This window comes from Pezoporus occidentalis, unplaced genomic scaffold (assembly GCF_034315485.1).
Source record: "Pezoporus occidentalis ecotype Australia unplaced genomic scaffold, CSIRO_AGI_Poc_V1 ctg118, whole genome shotgun sequence".
Classification (NCBI taxonomy): domain Eukaryota; kingdom Metazoa; phylum Chordata; class Aves; order Psittaciformes; family Psittacidae; genus Pezoporus; species Pezoporus occidentalis.
Window position 1 is genome coordinate 1688069 of NW_026912972.1, and position 20172 is coordinate 1708240.

At 44.6% G+C, this 20172-nt stretch overlaps 1 protein-coding gene across 11 annotated transcripts in view; it reads right to left on the reverse strand.

Annotated features, from left to right (window-relative positions):
• The window catches only part of HDAC4 (histone deacetylase 4), a 214773-nt gene that overhangs the window by 21569 nt on the left and 173032 nt on the right, over positions 1–20172 (reverse strand). For all 11 annotated transcript variants that reach the window (XM_062642742.1, XM_062642716.1, XM_062601716.1 and 8 more), the window contains 7 exons: positions 16915–17035; positions 13181–13227; positions 5706–5813; positions 5155–5210; positions 4331–4418; positions 3048–3167; positions 1199–1296 (listed from right to left, as the gene is read on the reverse strand). In XM_062642742.1, coding sequence (XP_062498726.1) covers positions 1199–1296; positions 3048–3167; positions 4331–4418; positions 5155–5210; positions 5706–5813; positions 13181–13227; positions 16915–17035 — 638 coding nt within the window. The remainder of the gene's footprint in view (positions 1–1198; positions 1297–3047; positions 3168–4330; positions 4419–5154; positions 5211–5705; positions 5814–13180; positions 13228–16914; positions 17036–20172) is intronic.

Genomic DNA, 20172 nt, shown 5'->3' on the forward strand with positions numbered 1-20172 from the left:
AGCTCTGGCAAATGCATCACACCCCCTGAATGCCAGAGATGTACACTGCTCCACTGGGGTATTTTGCCCATTAGCTACTCAGAGCAGCAAGGTACGTTCAGTCAACACTCTTGCAGTGCTCCCATAGTGACACTGCTCAGAGAGACCACAACCTGGGTGTGCAGGACTGTAGATCAGCTAATGTGTGTTCTGTGTCATGCATCTCTTCTAACGATGCTGGTATGAGTAAGAAAATAAGGATCAGATCAAAGGACTCCCTGCAGATACCTCCCTGTGATCCTCAGGTATCACATGCTTCTGTGAGCAGAACAAGAAGCTGAGGAGGACATCAACAAGTGGCCTCATCCCCATCTCCATTTGGAGAATCAAATGATGCCAGAGTTTTTTTTTGAGCATGCTTGGATACACTTGTACAACCCAGCACAGTGGGTTATAAATGCTTTACTACTACTGCTCATCAATGAGGATATCCCAGCAACACACAAATTCAGCTCCACAGCTTTGCTTACCTTCATTCACACTCTGACAGCAAGTGATGAGTAACACTTAGTTAAGAGATGGCTGTACTTTTTTTCAGAATACACAACATGCTGCTTCTGAGGAGAAACCAGAACCCAGTAAGAAAAGCACAGACCCAACCTGGCCTTGAACACTGCCAGGGATGGGGCAGCCACAGCTTCTCTGGGCACCTTGTGCCAGCGCCTCAGCACCCTCACAAAGAAGAGCTTCTGCCTTATCTCCAACCTGAACTTCCCCTGCTTCAGTTTGAACCCATCACCCCTTGTCCTGTTGCTACAGTCCCTGATGATGACAGAACAGTAAAGTCCTTCTGGACTCTCCTCTCCATTAGCTGGGTTTACCCATAGAAACACCCCAAAGAGGTAAAAAGCTTTTGAGCTAAAATCAGAAGAGCTTATACATATCAGTTGACATTTTACATTCATACATTAATCAGTGCTGAGCAGGAAGTATGTCAGCCCCTTAATGCCACAGCCACACTTATGGCCAGAAATGGCCTATTTACTTAACTCAGCTTTATTTTTATGCTGGTACTCCAAAAGGAACTGTAACTGGATATATATCTCTTATTTCTAAACTTAGCAAGAAAGAAACTCAAGATTAAGGAGGACTGTACAAGGAAAAAGAAACCCAATTTAGGTAAAACGGTAAGTTTCTAAGAGGAAAACTTCAATATTACCTGAAAGCTGTTAAGTATTCTGTGTCTCCCATCGGTGGATCGAGGCCACCAGTAAAGGCCATGTTAACATTGAAACCAACTCCGGCTCCTGTGCCAACCTGAAAAAGGGAGATTGCACTCTGAATTACAAATATGGAAGCTGTCTTAATATCCTTCCAGTTGATTAAATAGCTTGGCAGCAGTGAGCTTAATATTTCCCTCTAAAGCAACCTGCTCCCCAAAACCATGAGTGAAAATAAAGCTCCTCCATGCTCTGGTCTTTATAGGAGTTGTGGACCTGCTCATCCAAAACCCACTTTATCATCAACTGCCTCCTCTTCCTTCTCTGCAGGAGAATGTGTTACATGCAATACCTTTTTGAGCTTCATCCAGAAGCATATTCTGTCTTTCATTGCAGTTGCAAGGCGGGGTGGGGGGAAACCCAGTTTTAACCAGAGTGAGCTCCCCCTCTGCTGGGGAAAAACATGACTGACAGAGATTCTCACTGCTTGAGGGCCATCGGGGTGGTGAATGTCCATACATCCCCATCCTTGCATGTCCTGCAGAGATCCCTGTCTGCACTGACTGAAAATACCTGAGAAAGGGAAAAACTGAACACATAAATGAGGGGTTTCTAGGAATTTGTTTGCCAAGAAGCAGGGCCATGCTTTCCCTATCCACATCGAAACCCCAAAGTAATCCGTCCCTTCATCAAGCGGGGACCTTGCAGCAGCCTGAGCATGGGGCCCTGAGCTCCTACACACCCTGCTTGTGTTCTGTGGGGTTGGTTTTTACATCTCTGCATATGAAAACAGAATTTAAACTGAAAACCAAAAATTAAGGTGTTCTACAATACACAGGTATTGATTCAGGCTAGATAAAGCTCCAGGGCTGTTAGTGCACATTCTCCCTTGTATTGGTGCAAACACCACTGGTACAAAAACCCCAGGGGATTCACCCATCCACAGTGGCTTATTTAGCCATCTGCTGCTTTAACTGAATTTGGTTTGTAGTCTTGGCTTCATTTGGTCTAGAATGACATATTAAAAATACTATAAATGGTTAAATCTGGAATGGATGGTGTAGTCGTGTGTTTCTTTTATGACAGTAGGTGTTTTGTAAGACAGATTACAAGAGCATTAAAAGGTCAGCCAAAAAGTAGGTCTTTTGCATATCCTGAAGCAGAAATTAAGCCTGCTGCAAAGGACTGCTGTTTATTCACTATAACAGCAGTCCACAAACAAGGGAATGAAGCAGTATCATAGAATCAACTAGGTTGGAAAACACTTTTAAGATCACCATGTTACGTTTGAGTTCCTTTAGGGATCAAAATGGAAACATGGATGTTTGCTGAATTGGAAAACATAGAACTGACAGGGCCAGAACTCTAGTTTTCAGATGTAACCTGGTGTGCCTCAGAGTATCCAAAACTAAGTATTTCATATCATTTCTCTTTGCTAAAATCACTCTGGAAGGTCAGTATCTCCTGCGAACCTAGAGGGAAAGGAAAGATGCGATGGATGTAGGAGCATTCATCTAGAGCTCAAGGAGAAAGGCCTCCCAACTTCACTGGCCCAGCCCTTCCGCTGCGGGCTGTGAGGATGCCACCAGGAACTGATGGAATTGGCCCAGTAGCCTAAGTGACCAGTGCTCAAATCCCACCATTCACGGCTGTTAGGACTTGGACAAGAAGGCACCAAACACACAAACCCAAGAGATACATTCCCAAAGGGGCACTAACAAGCATGAGCACGGGAGCGGTGGCAGGAGCCTGGCAGAGCCTCCTGAAGATGCTAGGAGGCACCTGAGTCACAGCCCATAGCCAGTCCTATTAAAGACAGATGGATGCTATGCCAATCCATGCTCTTACCTCATCGGGAGCACCACTGCCTGGAAAGAAGTTCCCATCATCATAGCGATGTAGTGAAATATAAAGAACATTAGGATCATTGTAGAAAGCTTGCTGAGTACCATTCCCGTGGTGAACATCCTTCAGGGACAGAGATTGCATTATATGAAGGAGGTTAGTACTTAGTCAATATGCAGATTAAAGCCACCAAACTTGGGATTCAGAGGGGTTTTCTTTGCTGCTGTGCTTCATTTTCTGTGCTTCTCTCTTATAGCTGAAGCAGCTGATTGGAAATGAGAGTAACCTGCTTTGCACAGCTGGCTTCAGGTTACACTCCTTGTTTAACACATGGGAAAAATTGGGGTAAACACAATCTTAAATGTGTATCAAAACTGAGGATAGGCTCAATTTACTTGGATGGAGAGAACTGGATTCATATCCGTCTTGGGGGGTGGAGAGATGCTTCATGAGTTACCCCAAGTTTGCATCTTTAATGAGTCTGTGGGGCAACCACTGATACAAGTGCCCAGCAAACTTGTGTTGGGCCCAACAAGGTTAAACAACACAAACCTATTACCTGGATCCAATATTGCATTTCTACTTGGCACAGAAATGTGGTCTGTAACAAGATAGGTCTTCAAAATGCCCCTTCCTGACATGAAAACCAGTTGGTGGGAAGTGAGGAAAAGGATGTCCACCCAGTAAGTCAAAAAGCCAAAGGCATTCATCTTAACTTGTGGGTCTAGCCCGTGGGAGATACGTGGCAATATCATAAAAACTCATGGCTGATACCTAGCAACTCAAATGCCTTCACAGCCATATAAATACATCTCATTCCAATGCAGAGATCACTTTTAACTGCCTGGCCTAGAGGCAGGACACTGAGACCACCCAGATCCATGTCAAGTCATGCCAGACAGCCTGTCCCTCTCAGTAGCTGGTCCTCACATCTTGAAGAGAAAGCTGGGATGGATCATAACACTTTGGGTCAAAATCTTCATTAATAAATAACCATAATGCAGCATGCTTTGCTATTACCCATCCTAGAGACTGCGTTATGGGCTTGTTTAGGAAAGTAATTATTAATTACAATTTTATTTTCAAAAGTATGGAATTTTTCTTTTATTAAAACACTTAGATGAAAAAAAGCCCCAAACTTGGAAAAACCCCAGATTTTGGCTTGCAGACCATAGGCAACGGTTGTTTTTCCCTGCCTGATAAAGCCAGGGTTGCCCTTGCAAGATAAAAACCCCAGAACAATATCCACCTGCTTCCCTGGAGGGTAGAAACAGGCATTTACTCACCCAGTCCACTATGAGGATTTTGCTAACGTTCAGTCTTTGCTGGAGCAGCTTGGCTGCGATTGCCACGGAGTTAAAATAGCAGAACCCCCTGGAGGTGATGAGAGGGAAAGGAGAGGTGTTAATTCTACATGCCCTTGGTCCCAGTGCATCTATCATCTCGATATAACACATTTGGAAGAGATTTCTTCTGCTCTCAACTCTTTCCTCCCTGGAAGATAGAAGTGCTCAATACTGGGTCAAGAAGAACTCAACAGCAAGCACGCATCTCCCACCAAAGAGTGCTGAAGCACCCAAAACATGGAACTTCATCACATGTTAAGCCAGATACACAAAGCCAACATGATTTATACACAGGACCTTGATTTGAGAACAGTCTGATGGCAAAAGCCCTGCTATAGTAAACATATGCAAGATGGTCAACTTGAGCTTTTGCTATGTGAAGCCTTCCTACTCTGAATTCAGTGTTGTGACCACACGACACAGTTATATTTGCTATTACCACTGTTACTTGGGTACCCTTGTTTTCTTCACATCGGACAAGCCATCAACACTGAATATAAAACAATTCAAGAGGTTAAAGCAAATAAAAGCATCAGTTCTTTTTTCAAAGCATGACTCTAGTGCTGATTCTGGCTCAAAAATATCCACCCGAAATCACTAAGCAGGATCTTGCCCGCTTCCAGAGAATCACTGGGAGCTTTGACTATAAAAGTGTCTTACATACCAATAAGCAAGACATTCTGGAATGAAAACCTAACCAACTCCCTTATTTCCAGCTGCAGCTCCCACAGCAGACAAACACTGAAGCACGTATGCATACTTACATGGGTGTGCTCTCTTCTGCGTGGTGACCCGGAGGCCGAACAACAGCAAATCCATTCTACACATGAAACATAACGAAGAAGAGACAGAAAGGAAGGCTTAGAGCACCAAGAGTGGAAGCATTAGGTCTGCTTTGGAACTATGCAGTTGTTCTTGATAGTTTTCTCACTCTCCCTCGTTTTGGAGGGAAAAACATCCACATGAATGGTACAGAAACTGGTTGGTGCAGCATTTCCTTTTATTCAAGGGAAAGAGAAAGTCTTCATGAGGTCACTGAAACAGCAAAGGGGCTGGTTGAAGGCAACAACAAGACCCTCAGATAATGCCGGAATAGTGATTTCTTTTGTGCTCTGGTTTCTTTCTTACTCTTAATCAGCGCATAAGAACATTTTCCAGGAGCCTGTTGTTCACTTGCTGATATCCTCAGGATTTTTATGACTAAAGCCAGATGGTGCCATTAAAATGAAGCTAACTGGACCTCCTGCATATCACAGCCCTGAGCAGAGTCCTGTACAGAGCCTATATCAAAGCCAAGTGTTATTTTCATACCAACCTTCAGTTCTCCTGTGGCTACTTTGGAAACGAGCTCAATGACACAGCCCACGGCCAGGCGAGCGGCACCAGACGAGTGAACTTCATTCCAAATGGTGTCACTGTCAACCTAAGGGAGACACACAGGAAACACATTAAGGAGCAACAAGGACAACCAGGAAACAGAGACCCACAGTTTATAAAGTTCTTCTTCTGTACTGAATGCATAAATGCATTAAACACATTAAATTTAAATGCATTAGGTTGCAGGACTGGTGTAGGCAGTACCAGGGCTGGACCCCACTCATGAGCGTAACATCACCACTACTGTGTGTCCATGCAACCAAATGGCACTCGAGAGATGATCATTTCCAACAGCTCTACAATGCTAAAGGGTCAATGCTGTAACAGAGGAGCAAGCTCAGCATCTCCAGCACTGTAAAGCTGCAGGTGTCTCCAACCAGTAACTCCTACCAACACCACTGTATAAATATTTCTTTTTTAATTGCTGAAGGAAACTAAACCCAGATGAAATAAAAAGGTTTACAAAATCATTCAATGATTCTATACAATAAAACACACACAATAAAAAGGATGTTTAATAGTGGATGTTTAAAAGATGCCTGCCCAGGACTGCAGGACTGCCAGGATAAAGTTATGCTGCCAGCAGCTTCCCTGGGGAGCCATCCTTTCAACCCTGTCTCATCAAAGCTAACAGACCTTCACCATCGAGCTGCTGACTACAGACATCTACTTCCATGCTCCATACTTGACAAGACCACAGTCCTCTATGGTTTCCCCTCCAAAAACATGCAAAACAGGCCAGAGGCAATGCAAGGCATTCTGTTGACATCCCCAGGTCATTATTCTATGAGATCATGTCCTAGTTTCAACAAAAAGTGACAAGCATTGGCTTTTACACCATTCATCCCAACAAGGTAAGTCTGCAGATAATAAGCTGTTGAGCTTATTTATGGAAACAATGTCAACAGAGAAGGTAAGAAAGAGATGATTTGTTTTGTCTGGCATCCAGTCTACTCACTGGAGATGCCCCATAGGAGACTGTTCCCACCTCCTTCACAGCTGTGTTAAAGCCAGTGGAAACAGTCCCAGGTCTGTTATCAGGGATGGCTTCTGGCAGCATCTGCCCTGAGGATGCTTTTGAAGTCACAGTAAACCGAGAAAGTATTTGAAGGACACCAGAAAGCCATCTCTGTGCTGCCAATATATGTACTGTCTCAGACTGAGGAAAGCCACTGCATTGGTGGAAAAGCCCTACAGTGACTATCTGTGCTATGAGAGTATCTAACCCATTTTTGGGACTATCTAACCCATTTTTGAGAGTATCTAACCCACCTCTGAACTTACCTAGCCCATCTTTGAGCATATCTAACCCATCTTTAAGCATATCTAACTCATCTTGGTCTTGAAAGAAAGTGCTGCAGGACACCGGTAGCTTTTGCCTGGCTACAGCAAGTATCAGGCCCCTTCCATGGATGCAGAATTGCTGAGGGCTATCCTCATTCACTGTGAGGTACCAGAGGAATAGAAACAGAACACCACAATTCACATGTCCAAAGCATGGCTTTACGTAGGAGACCAACAGACCCTTGGATCTCCTCAGACTTCAGTTTGTGCCAGCCTTCCACTTTATAAAGCATGCAGAAGTCACCAGTGCCTGAGACAAGCACTGCTATGTTCAGGCCCTTTGATACCTGCAGAAACCAGGCACCAAACCTGGTTTAACGGAGGGCAACACAGGGTGGGTTTAAAGGGCCAGAAAGAAATGAAGTACTTGGACAAAAGCACTCCACCTGTGATCCAGAAGCCAATGGCTCTGCCATGCCCCCACACTCAGCTCCCAACACAGAGATGTCCACTGCTACCCGCAAGCTCTCCACTGCCCCATCCTGCATGCAAGCATCTCCAAGATAAGGATTTAACACCCAGCCACCTCCCCTGGAATAGATGTCTGGAGACCACTGGGCCCTCCTCCAAGGCAGCACTTCATCATCTGTGAGGCTGTAAGTGTTTGAACAGTCCCGCTGAAGCCATCAGCGCTCCACAGCAGGGGGGGGGGCAGACTCTGCCATGGTGGAAAATGTTATTAATGTGGCCCTGAGCTGGACTGCTCTCCAGCTCTGAAGCTGCTGCTGTTTGGTGCACAGGATGCTGTTGACCCCTCCATCATTCCTGAACTCTGAAGTTCATTACAGGCGAGACGCTATTTGGCTTTCCCTGCCTATGAGCTCTTTGATGTAGCTGCCATCACAGGAGTTGTTGCTGGGACTGCACATCAAGGCTTACCATCTGGAAGGACTTTACAGAAAGGGGAAGCATATTTCTTGCCGTGTGTGGATCCAACAGCGTATATCCCTCTTTTTATTCCTAAGCTGGAGGATACAACTATGTCAGAGATACTGAGTCTTCCACATCTGCTGCTACTGGATGAGGAGCAGTTGTCCTGGTCAGCACACTCCTTGAGAATAATAATGCCTTGCTCATTCTAATACAGAAGCTGCTCTTTCTGTTTATAAGCCCATAAGAGAAGGCTCCTTTAAAGGTGGGGAGAGGGAATTCAGTGCCTGGGACCTGCCGGAGGCTCTTAACATTCACAGCATGTACCATTATTAGCAAATGATGAGGGAATGCAGAACAGGAAGGGTCAACAGCTTGACACAGGCTCTCTCCTATGAGCAATGCCTAAGATGCTTCAAGGTGAAAACCAAAAGACTTTGTCCTTCCTTATAAACTGGAAGTCTTCATTAATATACATGATGAGGTTCCTACTCCCACTGCATACCCTTCTATACACTCATGTGCAGCTCCTTCAAAGTGAAATGAGCGTCTTATAAAATGTTTCATTATTTCTTCAGCTGAAGAGCTATGCAGATAAGAAATTAAGCCTAGGGACAGGTAGAGACAAGTTGTAGTGCTGCTCTGCAGTGTTTGAAGCTAAGAGAAGCAAAGGAGTTGTTCTCTTCCCTCATTACTCTCTATCATCACGCTGAGGCAACAGCAGCGCACATTATCTGTGCTGCCAGTGAGTTGTCTTTACCTAACCACATCTCCTCCTGCTCCTAAGCACTGAATAAATAACCACATTCCTATTTTGTTCTTTTAAGACTGGCTAATTAGTTTCTTCTCATTTCCATTCCATGGAAGAGGAAAATATTCACACAAAACTAAGTTATTAGCTACCATAACATCAAGTCTTTTGAGTGTTTTCAAGAAGTTGGATGCAAATCTGCTTTTCAAAGCTTGAACTCCTTGCCCAAAAATCTTCTTCTAATTATCCTGGATTAGGTAATGGTGCACGTAAGCCATACATTAAGGAAAGAGCATGTGCTGCAGAGAAGCTAAGGTAATGTCCCAAGCAGTGCACTTGCAGGTGCTGCTGAGGAACAGTAGGAATAAATTACTGTTGCTTAAATCAGAGCTCACATCTGTTGAGATAAGTGCTTCTGTGCTTTATTCCCATTCTTGCTATGATCAGAAGCCTACAGATGGGAGGAGGTTTGGCAGTGTCAGCTACAGCAATGTCAAGGCTTCACTTGTATTAAGGAAACCAGTGAGGAGAAAGAATTGACGAAGAGTTTCCAAGCACCAGGGAACAAATTTACCCTTTTTCTCATAGACTTGAAGCCACCGTGACTTCGTTTTTAAAGAGAGAGATTGAAAGGTGCTGTGTGATGAAGCAATTTGCTCTAAACTTTTTCTTGCTCCTTCACTCTCTTTAAGTTGTTTTGCCTTGCTGGCTGGTAAGAACTCAGGACTTCATCCTGGCTCTTAACAGCTCTTCATGGGCTTCTTCCCCACAAACTGCCCTCCACTGCCTTTCAGATCCATCTATTCTTTTAATCTACATAAAAGTCCCTAAGTAAGACAACTGTGTTTAATTGTTTGCAGGAAAAGAACCTGCTTTCAAGCTTTCCAGACCATAATATTATCTGACACTTTCAGCTCCTGAATTACAAAGCAATCATTGAGCTTTTATCTGCTCCAGGCCAGTCCTTCTCCTACCCACAGGCATTATTTTGTGTCCAACACCGAATTTCATGTGCTACATCACTATTTAGGTTCTCATTAACATAACATCACCCTTATTTCTTTGCAGGCAGCTTTTGCTTTGATGACCATCAGCATTTGCTTAATAACACCAGCAAAGGACACTTACTTACTTATGACAACACTGCCAGGGATGGGGCAGCCACAGCCCCTCTGGGCACCCTGTGTCAGTGCCTCAGCACCCTCACAGGGAAGAAATAAATTTCTTCTTCAAACCCAGGCTGCAAACCATTTGTGGTCAAGCTCATGTCCTAAAGATGCTCTGATCATCACTTAGACCTCATGCTCCTTCACTACCAGGAAACAATCACCACCACAAAGCGACTGGATCCTACTCAAACTTCTCTCAGCACCAGGGTTGCCTCTCCACAACCTTCTCAGCTTTGAAGCAGAAGAGAAAACAGGGACTGATGACTGCTTAGCAATGAGTAATGGTCTGCTAACATGGCAATCTCTAAATAAAACTCCATCACCATATAAAAACCCAGCCATATAGAAAAGCTATCTGGCCACCTTGCAGCCTGAAAAGGGCCTGGCAAGCAACAGCAGAAAAACACCAGTTAAACTCTCTCGCTAGAACAATTTGAAATCATTGCATTACACCACAACAAGCACTTTAGCTCCCAGCAGCATTCACATGCTGAAACTTCTCACATTTACGTGACACCTCCTCTTCCACTAAAATTCTTCCTAACTGATGCTTTACCCTCGGCTCTGATTCATTTAAATTCCCTTTTCTGATTTCCTCAAAAAAAGAAGAAATTATATTTGTCTCAAACCCATCTTTGGTGCAGAAAGAAACGTGGTTTTCAGCTGCTCCTGCAAGGCGTGCTCTATGGCTGCACTAAGTTCCCACTACAGGGCTGCTTCCAACAGGTTCCCATAGCAAATCAAATCAAGAGCAGCTTGTCTCACAGTACTGGCATGCTAACAAAGGCTACAGCTTTCCCTCTGCTTCTTCAGTAACCACACCACACCGCTCAGCCCACTTTCTTGACTCATCTCACACTCTGAAAGACAGTATAAAACAGGATGGAAAGGACTCCATGAGCTCACTGCATGGATCTTTGACCCCAAAGGAGATGGTCTATGCTCCAACCCATCCACAGGATGTAGAAAAGTGAAGCACACTATGCTCTAGCCAATGGTTTGGTATCATAGCCTCATTTTCCCTACAAATATACAGCTCAGATGTATATATTATATACTATAGATAATATTGTATAATACTTATATCATATATAATATCTAAATATTTATAGTATAATATTTATCCCCATACCAGTGAAGATGATGTTTTCCTGCACCAACCATGAAAGCAGCACCAGTACACAGTCACTGAGGTAACTGGGGAAGGAAATCCAAGCAGAGCAACAGAAAGCCATTTTAATGAATAAATCTGACTATCACACAGCTGAGGCCACGAGGATGCTCAGGGCCTGGAGCAGCTCCTGTATGGAGACAGGCTGAGAACATTGGGGCTCTTCAGCCTGGAGAAGAGAAGCTGCGTGGAGACCTCAGAGCAGCTTCCAATGTCTGAAGGGGGCTACAAGGATGCAGAGAAGGACTCTTCATCAGGGACTGCAATGACAGGACAAGGGGTGATGGGTTCACACTGAAACAGGGGAAGTTCAGGTCAGATCTAAGGCAGAAGTTCTTCCCTGTGAGGGTGCTGAGGCACTGGCAAGGGTGCCCAGAGAAGTGGTAAATGCTCTATCTCTGGCAGTGTTCAAGGCCAAGTCAGACACAGGGGCCTGGAGCAACCTGCTCTAGTGGAAGGTGTCCCTGCCTGTGGCAGGAGTTGGAACTGGATGAGATTTAAGGTCCTTTCCAACCCAAGCCATTCTATTATTATTAGTAAATTACTGGGTTTAAAAAGCTTTACATAGAAAACATGTGAATTATCCGCTAAGACTGCTAAAGCACTGGACAAAAGACAGCAAATGGCTTATTTAATAGTGAATATTGAATATTTAACCAGCAAGTTAACTGCAAACTCTATCTTCCTTAGGAGCCTATCAATAATACCAGCACCATGGCGTTTCCTGCCTTGATTTGGGATTTAATGCAAGACTTGTGGGCCCGCGCTAGGCTCAGGCACTGTCTCGACTTGTTACCCTTCAGCCTTCATTTGCAAATGATAATTTTTGCTTTGAATGGCATGCCTGACTGCAGGGCAGAGTAAATGCAACCCTTTGAAACTCCAGCCAAAAATTTGCCATGAATTAGGAGGCTGCAGCATATTTACAATACAGAATGAAATCTCTCCCCGCGTGGCGGTAGGAATAAATGCCGATTATTCTTGTTTTGGGCTTTTCTTTTCTATTCCCCCTCCTTTTTTGACGGGATAATTTTCAAAGCAGCGATTTTGCAAAGACTCAGGAAGAAAACAATTTTGTTTCATTTCCATAACAGAATCCAGACCTCCAAATTCAACTCACGAGCTACAATTATGCCTGAGAACCACCACTGCGAGGTTTCAAATACAATGGCTTTTATTGTCTCTTTTCATTCTTTCCCCTTCCTGCTCTCTGGGATTTTCTCCACTGTCACCCTGCACAGAAACTTTAGAGCAGAAAGTCTGACTTGAAAGGGAAACTTTCAAGCTTTCAGGCTTCAAAGAACAACAACATAAACCTTTGACATAAAGTATTTGCATGGCATTGGGGGTTTTCAGCCTTATGGGAACAAACAATGAGAAAGTTGCTTTATTAGATAGACTCTTGACACATCAAAACTGATGTTTAGCTCTGCTGTGATGAATGGAGGGATATTTTAGTCACCTCCTTCCGAATCCACATGTGATTGTCCTGGAGGTAGATGCCAAACATTGAAGCCTGCAATACCCTTGTGCTACATAACCTGCGAGACATTACATTCGAGGACAGTAATGTAGCCCAGACCCAAACGCAGCAAATTGCTATTTACAGGCACTTCCCCAATACTGTCCTTCAATATCACTATTTGCTTAATATGTTTTCCACCTGCAGGAGGAGGCAGGCAGCTCTGAAGTACAAATACTGAAGATGAAACACCTACACGGCACGAGCAGCATGAAAAGCACATCCTGCATTCTATGCCGAAAGCATTTTTGGATGTAAAGGTTGCCTTCAAATCTAGTAACCTCTAAGCCATTAAACATGACTGCCTGGGAAATGAGGTTTCTTCTCCTAAAAGCCAGAGACAAAACATGCCTACGAATGTCACACACACTTCAGTGCTCCAAAATAGCTCCAACATCTTCATGCTGCTTTTGAAGAAAGGCACGTGAGGCTGTCGCTGCAACCCCGCACCCCAGGCAGACCCTGTTTATGGGTGACATCTGGTTGCAATTACCCACTGGCTGGAATGCAAAGCAAGGAGTTTTGGTACCAATGGGACTGGGGAGAACAAACAGGACGTTATTTACACATTAAAGAGAGGACTCACCCCGACACCACCGCAAGGAAGCCTGACAAACATCGATGTTAGAGAACCTGTAGGAAAACAACCAAAAAAGGGACCCTGTAAGTCAAGAAGTCAAAGTTCACCACATTTTGCCCCAATTTGACGGCAATGCTGCAAACTTTCCAAACACAGTTCTCAGGAAGCACACAGCCAACCCACTGCAATGCATCCATACACAATGTACACACTTGGGCTTATTTAAAAGCCTTCCCAGTATAAAAGCCTTCTATAAATCACTGCTTTTTATGCAAGGTTTGTGTGCTGTCTTACGTCTCAAGCAGTCATGCTGCCTATAAATGATTGAGATGCTACCAACGACTGCTCAGCATGAACATTTTAACTTCTTTCAACTGAAAGAGGACAGGAAATCATAAACCCACCCTCATTATTTGTCATCAGCTGTTCCTAGGAGACTTTGGAGCACAGGGAAGAGGAAGACAAGAAAATAAACCAGTGGTAAAGCAAAGCAAACGTGTTCCAACTAAGAGTAAAACCAACACTAAAACTTGGGAGAAAAACAGAGAAAATCTGGAGGGCTCATTTTGCATCTGTAACAATTTTCACATCACTTGCAGATGTGCAAATCACCCTCCATGGTTTACAAACCGGTCACTGAAACAAGCACATACTGTCTCACATCCATCACCAACCTCCATGTACGACTTGTGCACTTGCCTACACATCCCAGGCAAAGAGGGAGAAGGAAATCTGTGCGTGCAGACACTGTAAAAGATGTGGAATACACTGCCCGAATTTCATTGACTTGAGACCTATTTAAAGTTAATGGTGAAATAAATTGGTTGAATTGGATTTTTCTCTCACCAAATCAGGTTCTTGTGCTGGTCATGTCTATATGACATGAAAGAATCAATTCCCTTAAATGCTAAGTACCAGTTCTGTAGAGCATGAATTAGACATGACAGCAGACAGACGCCGCCAAGGACCATGCTGGTGTCAAACGCATTGCAGACACATACATTACCCCCTGTGACTGACAGCAGAGTGAATGCATGTGTATTATTAATCTGAGTGCACAGCAAGATTCACTCTCTGATTAGATCCACATGAAAGTTCTTAGATCATCCTGCCTCGGACCTCCTGTCACATCCTTCACTGCTAATCCAGCCATTACTTCGATATTTATCTTCTTGAAAACAATTTCTGATTGCTCTCTCCAAATTAAAAGCAGCCTTATTTGCCCAAGTTTAAACTTGTTCAACAGGTTCCAAAGCTTTACACTGCCAAATGAGAGATGGATTCCTATTTTCCATCCTCAGACTTGCAAAGGCTTTAGCAACACTTCCAGGGGTAGAGCTGCGCAAGCTGCCTTGAAGGCCACCATGTTCAAATCCAGCCAATAAACATCTTCGTGATGCTCAGGGCCCATTTAGGGGAAAGTAACTTCAACATCAGTGCTGGGCTTCTGTTGAAAGTCTCTTCTATAGACTTTTCTCTTTGAGAAAGGAGTAAGACTCAGAAGTAGGGAGCTACAGGACAAGTGCAGCAGTAAAAGGAATCAGCAGAGCCACAAGGAAGCCAGTTTACAATTCTGAAGCCCCCGACCTATCTATTCCCTTCCTGCTTTCTCCTAAAGAGCTGCTGGATGAAGAGACATCCCCCTTTGCATTTGCTGAAGCTTAAGAAGAAACATCCCCTAGCTTTACAAGCTCTTCCTTTTAGGCTGAGGTCTCTCATGCTTTTTTTTTCCTTATAGACATATCAAAGGCAAACATGGAGTCATGCCACCAGTTTACATGGAGTCAGCCACCAGAGTGGTACATATGTCAAGGCACTCAGGTCTAACAAACTTCTATTTGCATATGTGAGCCTCACACAAAGCTTTGGTCCTCAGACTTCAAACCTGCCACACATTTAACCTCTAATGTATTTAAAAGAACACTGGAAAGCTGGCTTGTAAATTTAAAAGCCTCTTAAAACTCTCAACAGGCTGAAGAAGCGGCTGCTTGCAGGCTTGCTCACCTTTGCTCAGGGAGGTTTCCCCAGCACATCACTGGCTGTTCCCCTTGCTCAGTTCCAGCACTGTGGAAGTCATCAAGTTAACAAACTGGTTTTAGGGCCAGCATCACCCTTCCTACCCTACTTCCAAAGCAGAACTTCTCCCTGGGTGCTGTGCACACGTCTCAGCCAGGCACATGTACAAATCATACACGTAGGGTGGTGATGGACATGAGACAGCATGTTCTTGTTTCAGGATCCAGTTTATAACTCTGCAGAATTTGGAGGATGACTTGCTCATCTGCAAGCCCAGAAAGTGATGTGAAACCTCTTACAGATGCAGAATGAGCCCTCCAGATTGTCTCTGTTTTTCTCAAAGCCTTAATGTTGGTTGTCTTTCAAGCCATCAACTTCTTCTGCCTCGTTGCCTGTCAGCCAAACTGAATGGTGTGAAGTTGTGTGCTCTCCCTGCAAGCTCTGTGCTCAATGCAAGTGTCAGTGTGGCCCATGCACAGCTCAGTGTGCAACAGGACAACTGGGCAGTGGTAAGAAGCATTCCATCACTGTCTGGGTAAAGACGGTCATGTGAACTGGCAGTGAGTCCTACTGCTAGCAGCTCAAGGCTAAAATGCTGCCAAGTGGGTTTGGGAAACAAGGTCTAAGCTCAGCTAAGAGCTACTGGAAAGCCCTTTCTACTGGAGATCCTGGGGACCTGACCTTCTTATTAGAGTTTTACACTATCAAGGATATGAAAGCATAAATGCTTTAAACTTTACATATGAATTGTGCAGTTTTTCAGCCAGATGTATCTACTTTTTGTTTCTCTGGATTTTAAAGAGGTGGCAAATTAGCTATAAATACAGTGCTAATTCCATGTTTAACCAACAGGCTAATAGCTTTCCTCTTCGGGGATCCAATGTACATACTGAATACACTGCAAAATCTTTCCAGCTCTTTTGCTGTGACTACTCCTTCCTGCAGGCCATCAAGTTAATCCTCTTTTTATATTGTCCAAAGTCAAGCTAATCCCAAAAATAAACTTCCTCAGCTTCGAGGTTCCAGAAGTGTCTTTTTGCTGACCCTCACATAAGAACTTCCCAAACTGCCCCTCAAGCTTATCACAAAGGAACAAAGGGAGATAATGATGACTCCACAGAGGTGAGGTGTTGGAATCAACGTGGTTTGGTTGCTGGGGGGTGCTGGTTATCTGAACAACCATTCCCTATGTTTTCTGCACGGAAAATGCCTGTATTTTATGACAGATGCAGCCCTGCTTCAGGAAGAGATAGTGTCCAGAGAAAGGGATAAACAATCTTAAGCCAAATCAAATGCAAGACTAAGAGCCCCCTATTATTCTTGCTGTTTATCTATAGAAAATGACAGCCTTTTGTTGATGTCTATGCAGCTGGTTGGTGCTGCAGGTCCCTACTATGGTGTACCAGTTCCTACCTAGCAATGGGCAACTTTCTAACATGCAGAGAAGAGTGTCCAAGCATAAAAGAAAACATCTGAATCACCTTTCCTCCTCAAGGGAAACCTCCTTTTAGGTTTTGAAGCATCAAAGTTTTGGCTATCAGGGTTCAGATATCTACCTGAAGAAAGGGAGGTGTTTCTTGTACTGCTCTTGAGCAGACATTGAATGGAGATGGGAAGGATTCTTTTGGGAACTGCCTGGGGATGCATTCATACTGCTATCACCAAGTCAGTGCCCAACAGGGCTACAGCAGTGTGAATGCTAGAGGTGAGGAAGGAGGCAATACCTAGAAGTTTCTTGCTGTCCAGTTTCTGTCTGTTCAGAGGGTTTGTGCCGTACAGCAGTGTATGGGCTTCAGAGTGGACTGTCTGCAGCTCTTCTAGAGTTGCTTTCCTTCCACGAATGCACTGAAAGAGGAAAGAAAAGGAGTGATGAAATCACTGATAACTCTCATTAAAGAACTTTTTCCTTAGGAAATCATAAAGACAGCCAGCAAAGAGCTAAAATGGGTTCTTATGTGGAAAAATTGATTGTAAGGCAGATTTTGGTTTAGTCCCTTATTCAAAATATTAGCTTTACATAGAAAGCCATCTTTTTACATAGAAAGCTCAACCAGTTCCAAACCCCTGCCACGGGCAGGGACACCTTCCACTAGAGCAGGTTGCTCCAAGCCCCTGTGTCCAACCTGGCCTTCAACACTGCCAGGGATGGGGCAGCCACAGCGTCTCTGGGCACCCTGTGCCAGCGCCTCAGCACCCTCACAGGGAAGAGCTTCTACCTAAGAGCTCATCTCAATCTCCCCTGTTCTGGCAGGTTAAAGCCATTCCCCTTGTCCTGTCCCTACAGGCCCTTGTCCAAAGCCCCTCTCCAGGTTTCCTGCAGCCCCTTTAGGCACTGGAGCTGCTCTAAGGTCTCCCCTTAAGGAACCTTCTCTTCTCCAGGCTGAACCAGCCCAGCTCTCTCAGCCTGGCTCCAGAGCAGAGCTGCTCCAGCCCTTGCAGCATCTCCGTGGCCTCCTCTGGATCAAACAAACAACAAAATATAACTAGTTAACAGCAGAATGCTGGAAGGCTCTGAAAGCCTCTTACAGAGGTCTGAGGGTCACCCAAAACATAAGTCTCAGGACTGAGTATCCTGCTGTGCAGCTCATATCCATGCAATCCATGCAGGATCACATGTACCTCCTTCACTGCCTTCACCTGGGCTGCCTCAAAGCCAGACTTCCACCTTCCTGGAGAAGTTGAGGCTCTAATAAGAACAAAACCTGATGCCTTAAAGGAAAAAAATGGGGGGAAAAAGAAATCACGCTCCTCTGAAGAACAGGCTTTCAAATGGGAAACTTGTTCTGAAGAGAAGGTCAAGAGCATCTTGCTCCTGAGAGCTGGTGCAAACCTGTCTGAGGCATAAGACAGCAGAAATCAAAGCCCAGCAGGATGCTCGTGCACTTTGCTCCTCCATTGTGGCATTCCTGCTCTCCACTTCCTCTTTCCTTCCCTCTATGCTCTGCTCCACTACCTAGGCTTCCTGAGGTCAGTGATGAGGCAAAACTGCAGCATCCCATTAAAGAGGCAATAACCACAAAAACCCTAGATCCAAGAAGGGATAGAAATACCTGGCAAATTAAATCCCTCGGGAACTTTCTTCCTGTCTTCTTTTTTTGTCCATGATAAGCCTGCCTCAATCACCCCCTTAGAGGCTTTTACAGCTTCCCTCTAACCTGCATGCCAACTCTGTTCCTTTGAACAAGATGTACTGACCCATTTTCAGCTCCTACATTTAGGGGATGTACAGAAATAGCATTCTGTATGCCTTGGTGTTATGTGAAGGCACCAGGAGAACTACAGCCTGTCCCAGTAAGATGCCAGCACTTCCATGGACACAAACAGCTTCAGCTCCCCAGGTCCTGTTTAAAGGAGGTGGCCCTACCAAGACATCCATCCTCTTTAGGAGGGTTCTCAATGCCATCCTCTCCGGCACGTGACACCCATAACCAAATAGGAACTGGGAGTGGATGGAGAACTTCCTTCAGTGCTGCAAGTAAAACATATGCAAAGATAAAGCTACTACTTACTGAACCAAAGCTATGTATCACAAACAGCAAAGCAAACCCTGTCTGGTTAGAAATGATGGTGCTTGAGAGGCTTTTGCACCTTTCTCATCTCCCACCTCATGAGCCACAAACTTTGTCCTTGGCTCTAACACAAGAGATCTGGAAAATGAATTAACACACCCCCCCCCCCCGAATAAAGTTGGAGAACATATATGGAGAACATATATACAGAGAACATATTCCTCACTCCTGTTCCCACACCCATCATGACTTGTACCTCAGTCTACAGTTCAGCCTGCCCCCCGTGCTCCTAATTTGAGCAGTTCCTTGTTTTCTAAGAGCTCTTAAGTCTTGATATTCTTACCTTTGAGGCTTTGCATTGCCTTTGGAGCTTGCTTACTCCATATTACACACTCCCGTTTGCCTAACCTCAAGTGACCACAAGCCACATCTTGTCCCATCTGTGGCCCTCCAAAAGCCACAAAAGGCCATGAAAACAGCTACAAGCTTCTCTCCAGAGACTTGACTTCCCATTGCCACCACCTCATACACACTTCTGATGGGAAACCTTTAAACAACACAGCATTGCTGCCAGTGCTTGGAGATGGACCCCAGTTGAAGATCTTGTTCTTCCCCATCCTGGTTGAGGAGCCTGGGGATTTGGTGACATCCAAAACCCAGCAAACCCTACAGATTTCCTCCTGCTTTTGATGCTGGTGGGAGGATCCTAGTACACCACAAGTGCAGGTCTGCATTTGGGAGGCAGAGTCTTCAATGGAGATTGCCTCAAGAATTGTTGCTTTGAAACTCTGAACGTCCACCAGAGTAATTGCTGTGTTTTATAAAGCTACTTGATTAAATCGAACTTAATTAAACAAGCAATACCCTAAACCACAGCTGTCACCAACTTCGGACAACTGCTTTCTCTCCAAAGGGACATCTTTAAGCTCGTGCGACTCTGCCAGACTCTTACCCATCACACCATAAATCTGGCAACAGAGACACCAAAAGAACATTCCCAGGAGAAAAGACACCCAGAACTGCTGGAGCTTGCATGAGAAAGCAGAGCTGGGCTTTCTTTCCAGCATGCAGTCATAGGGGAAACAAGAGCTGTTAAGATGAGAGGGATCCAGGGGAGACTCATCTGATCCCACACTGTGTGTATGGGATTATTTCCTATGCTTTTAATCTGTGCCAAGCAACTACTTGCAACCAAGAGAATCGAGCTATACCAGTGCATGGATCACAGCAAACGGCTGCTAAGGAAGGAAGGGGAAACGTGACAATAAGGAAATGACAGAGTTCAAATTGTCCTTTTACAAATATGAATTGCAAGGAATGGATGAAACAACATAAATCACAATTTTCACATAAGGCCCTTGGGTTTACTTAAGTGACTCTTCACATCTGAGGCACAGGGCAAAGGTCCTGCGACAGTGAAGATGTGTCTGTCAGAAATCCAGCAAAGGACAGAACACAGAATGAAACAGCAGC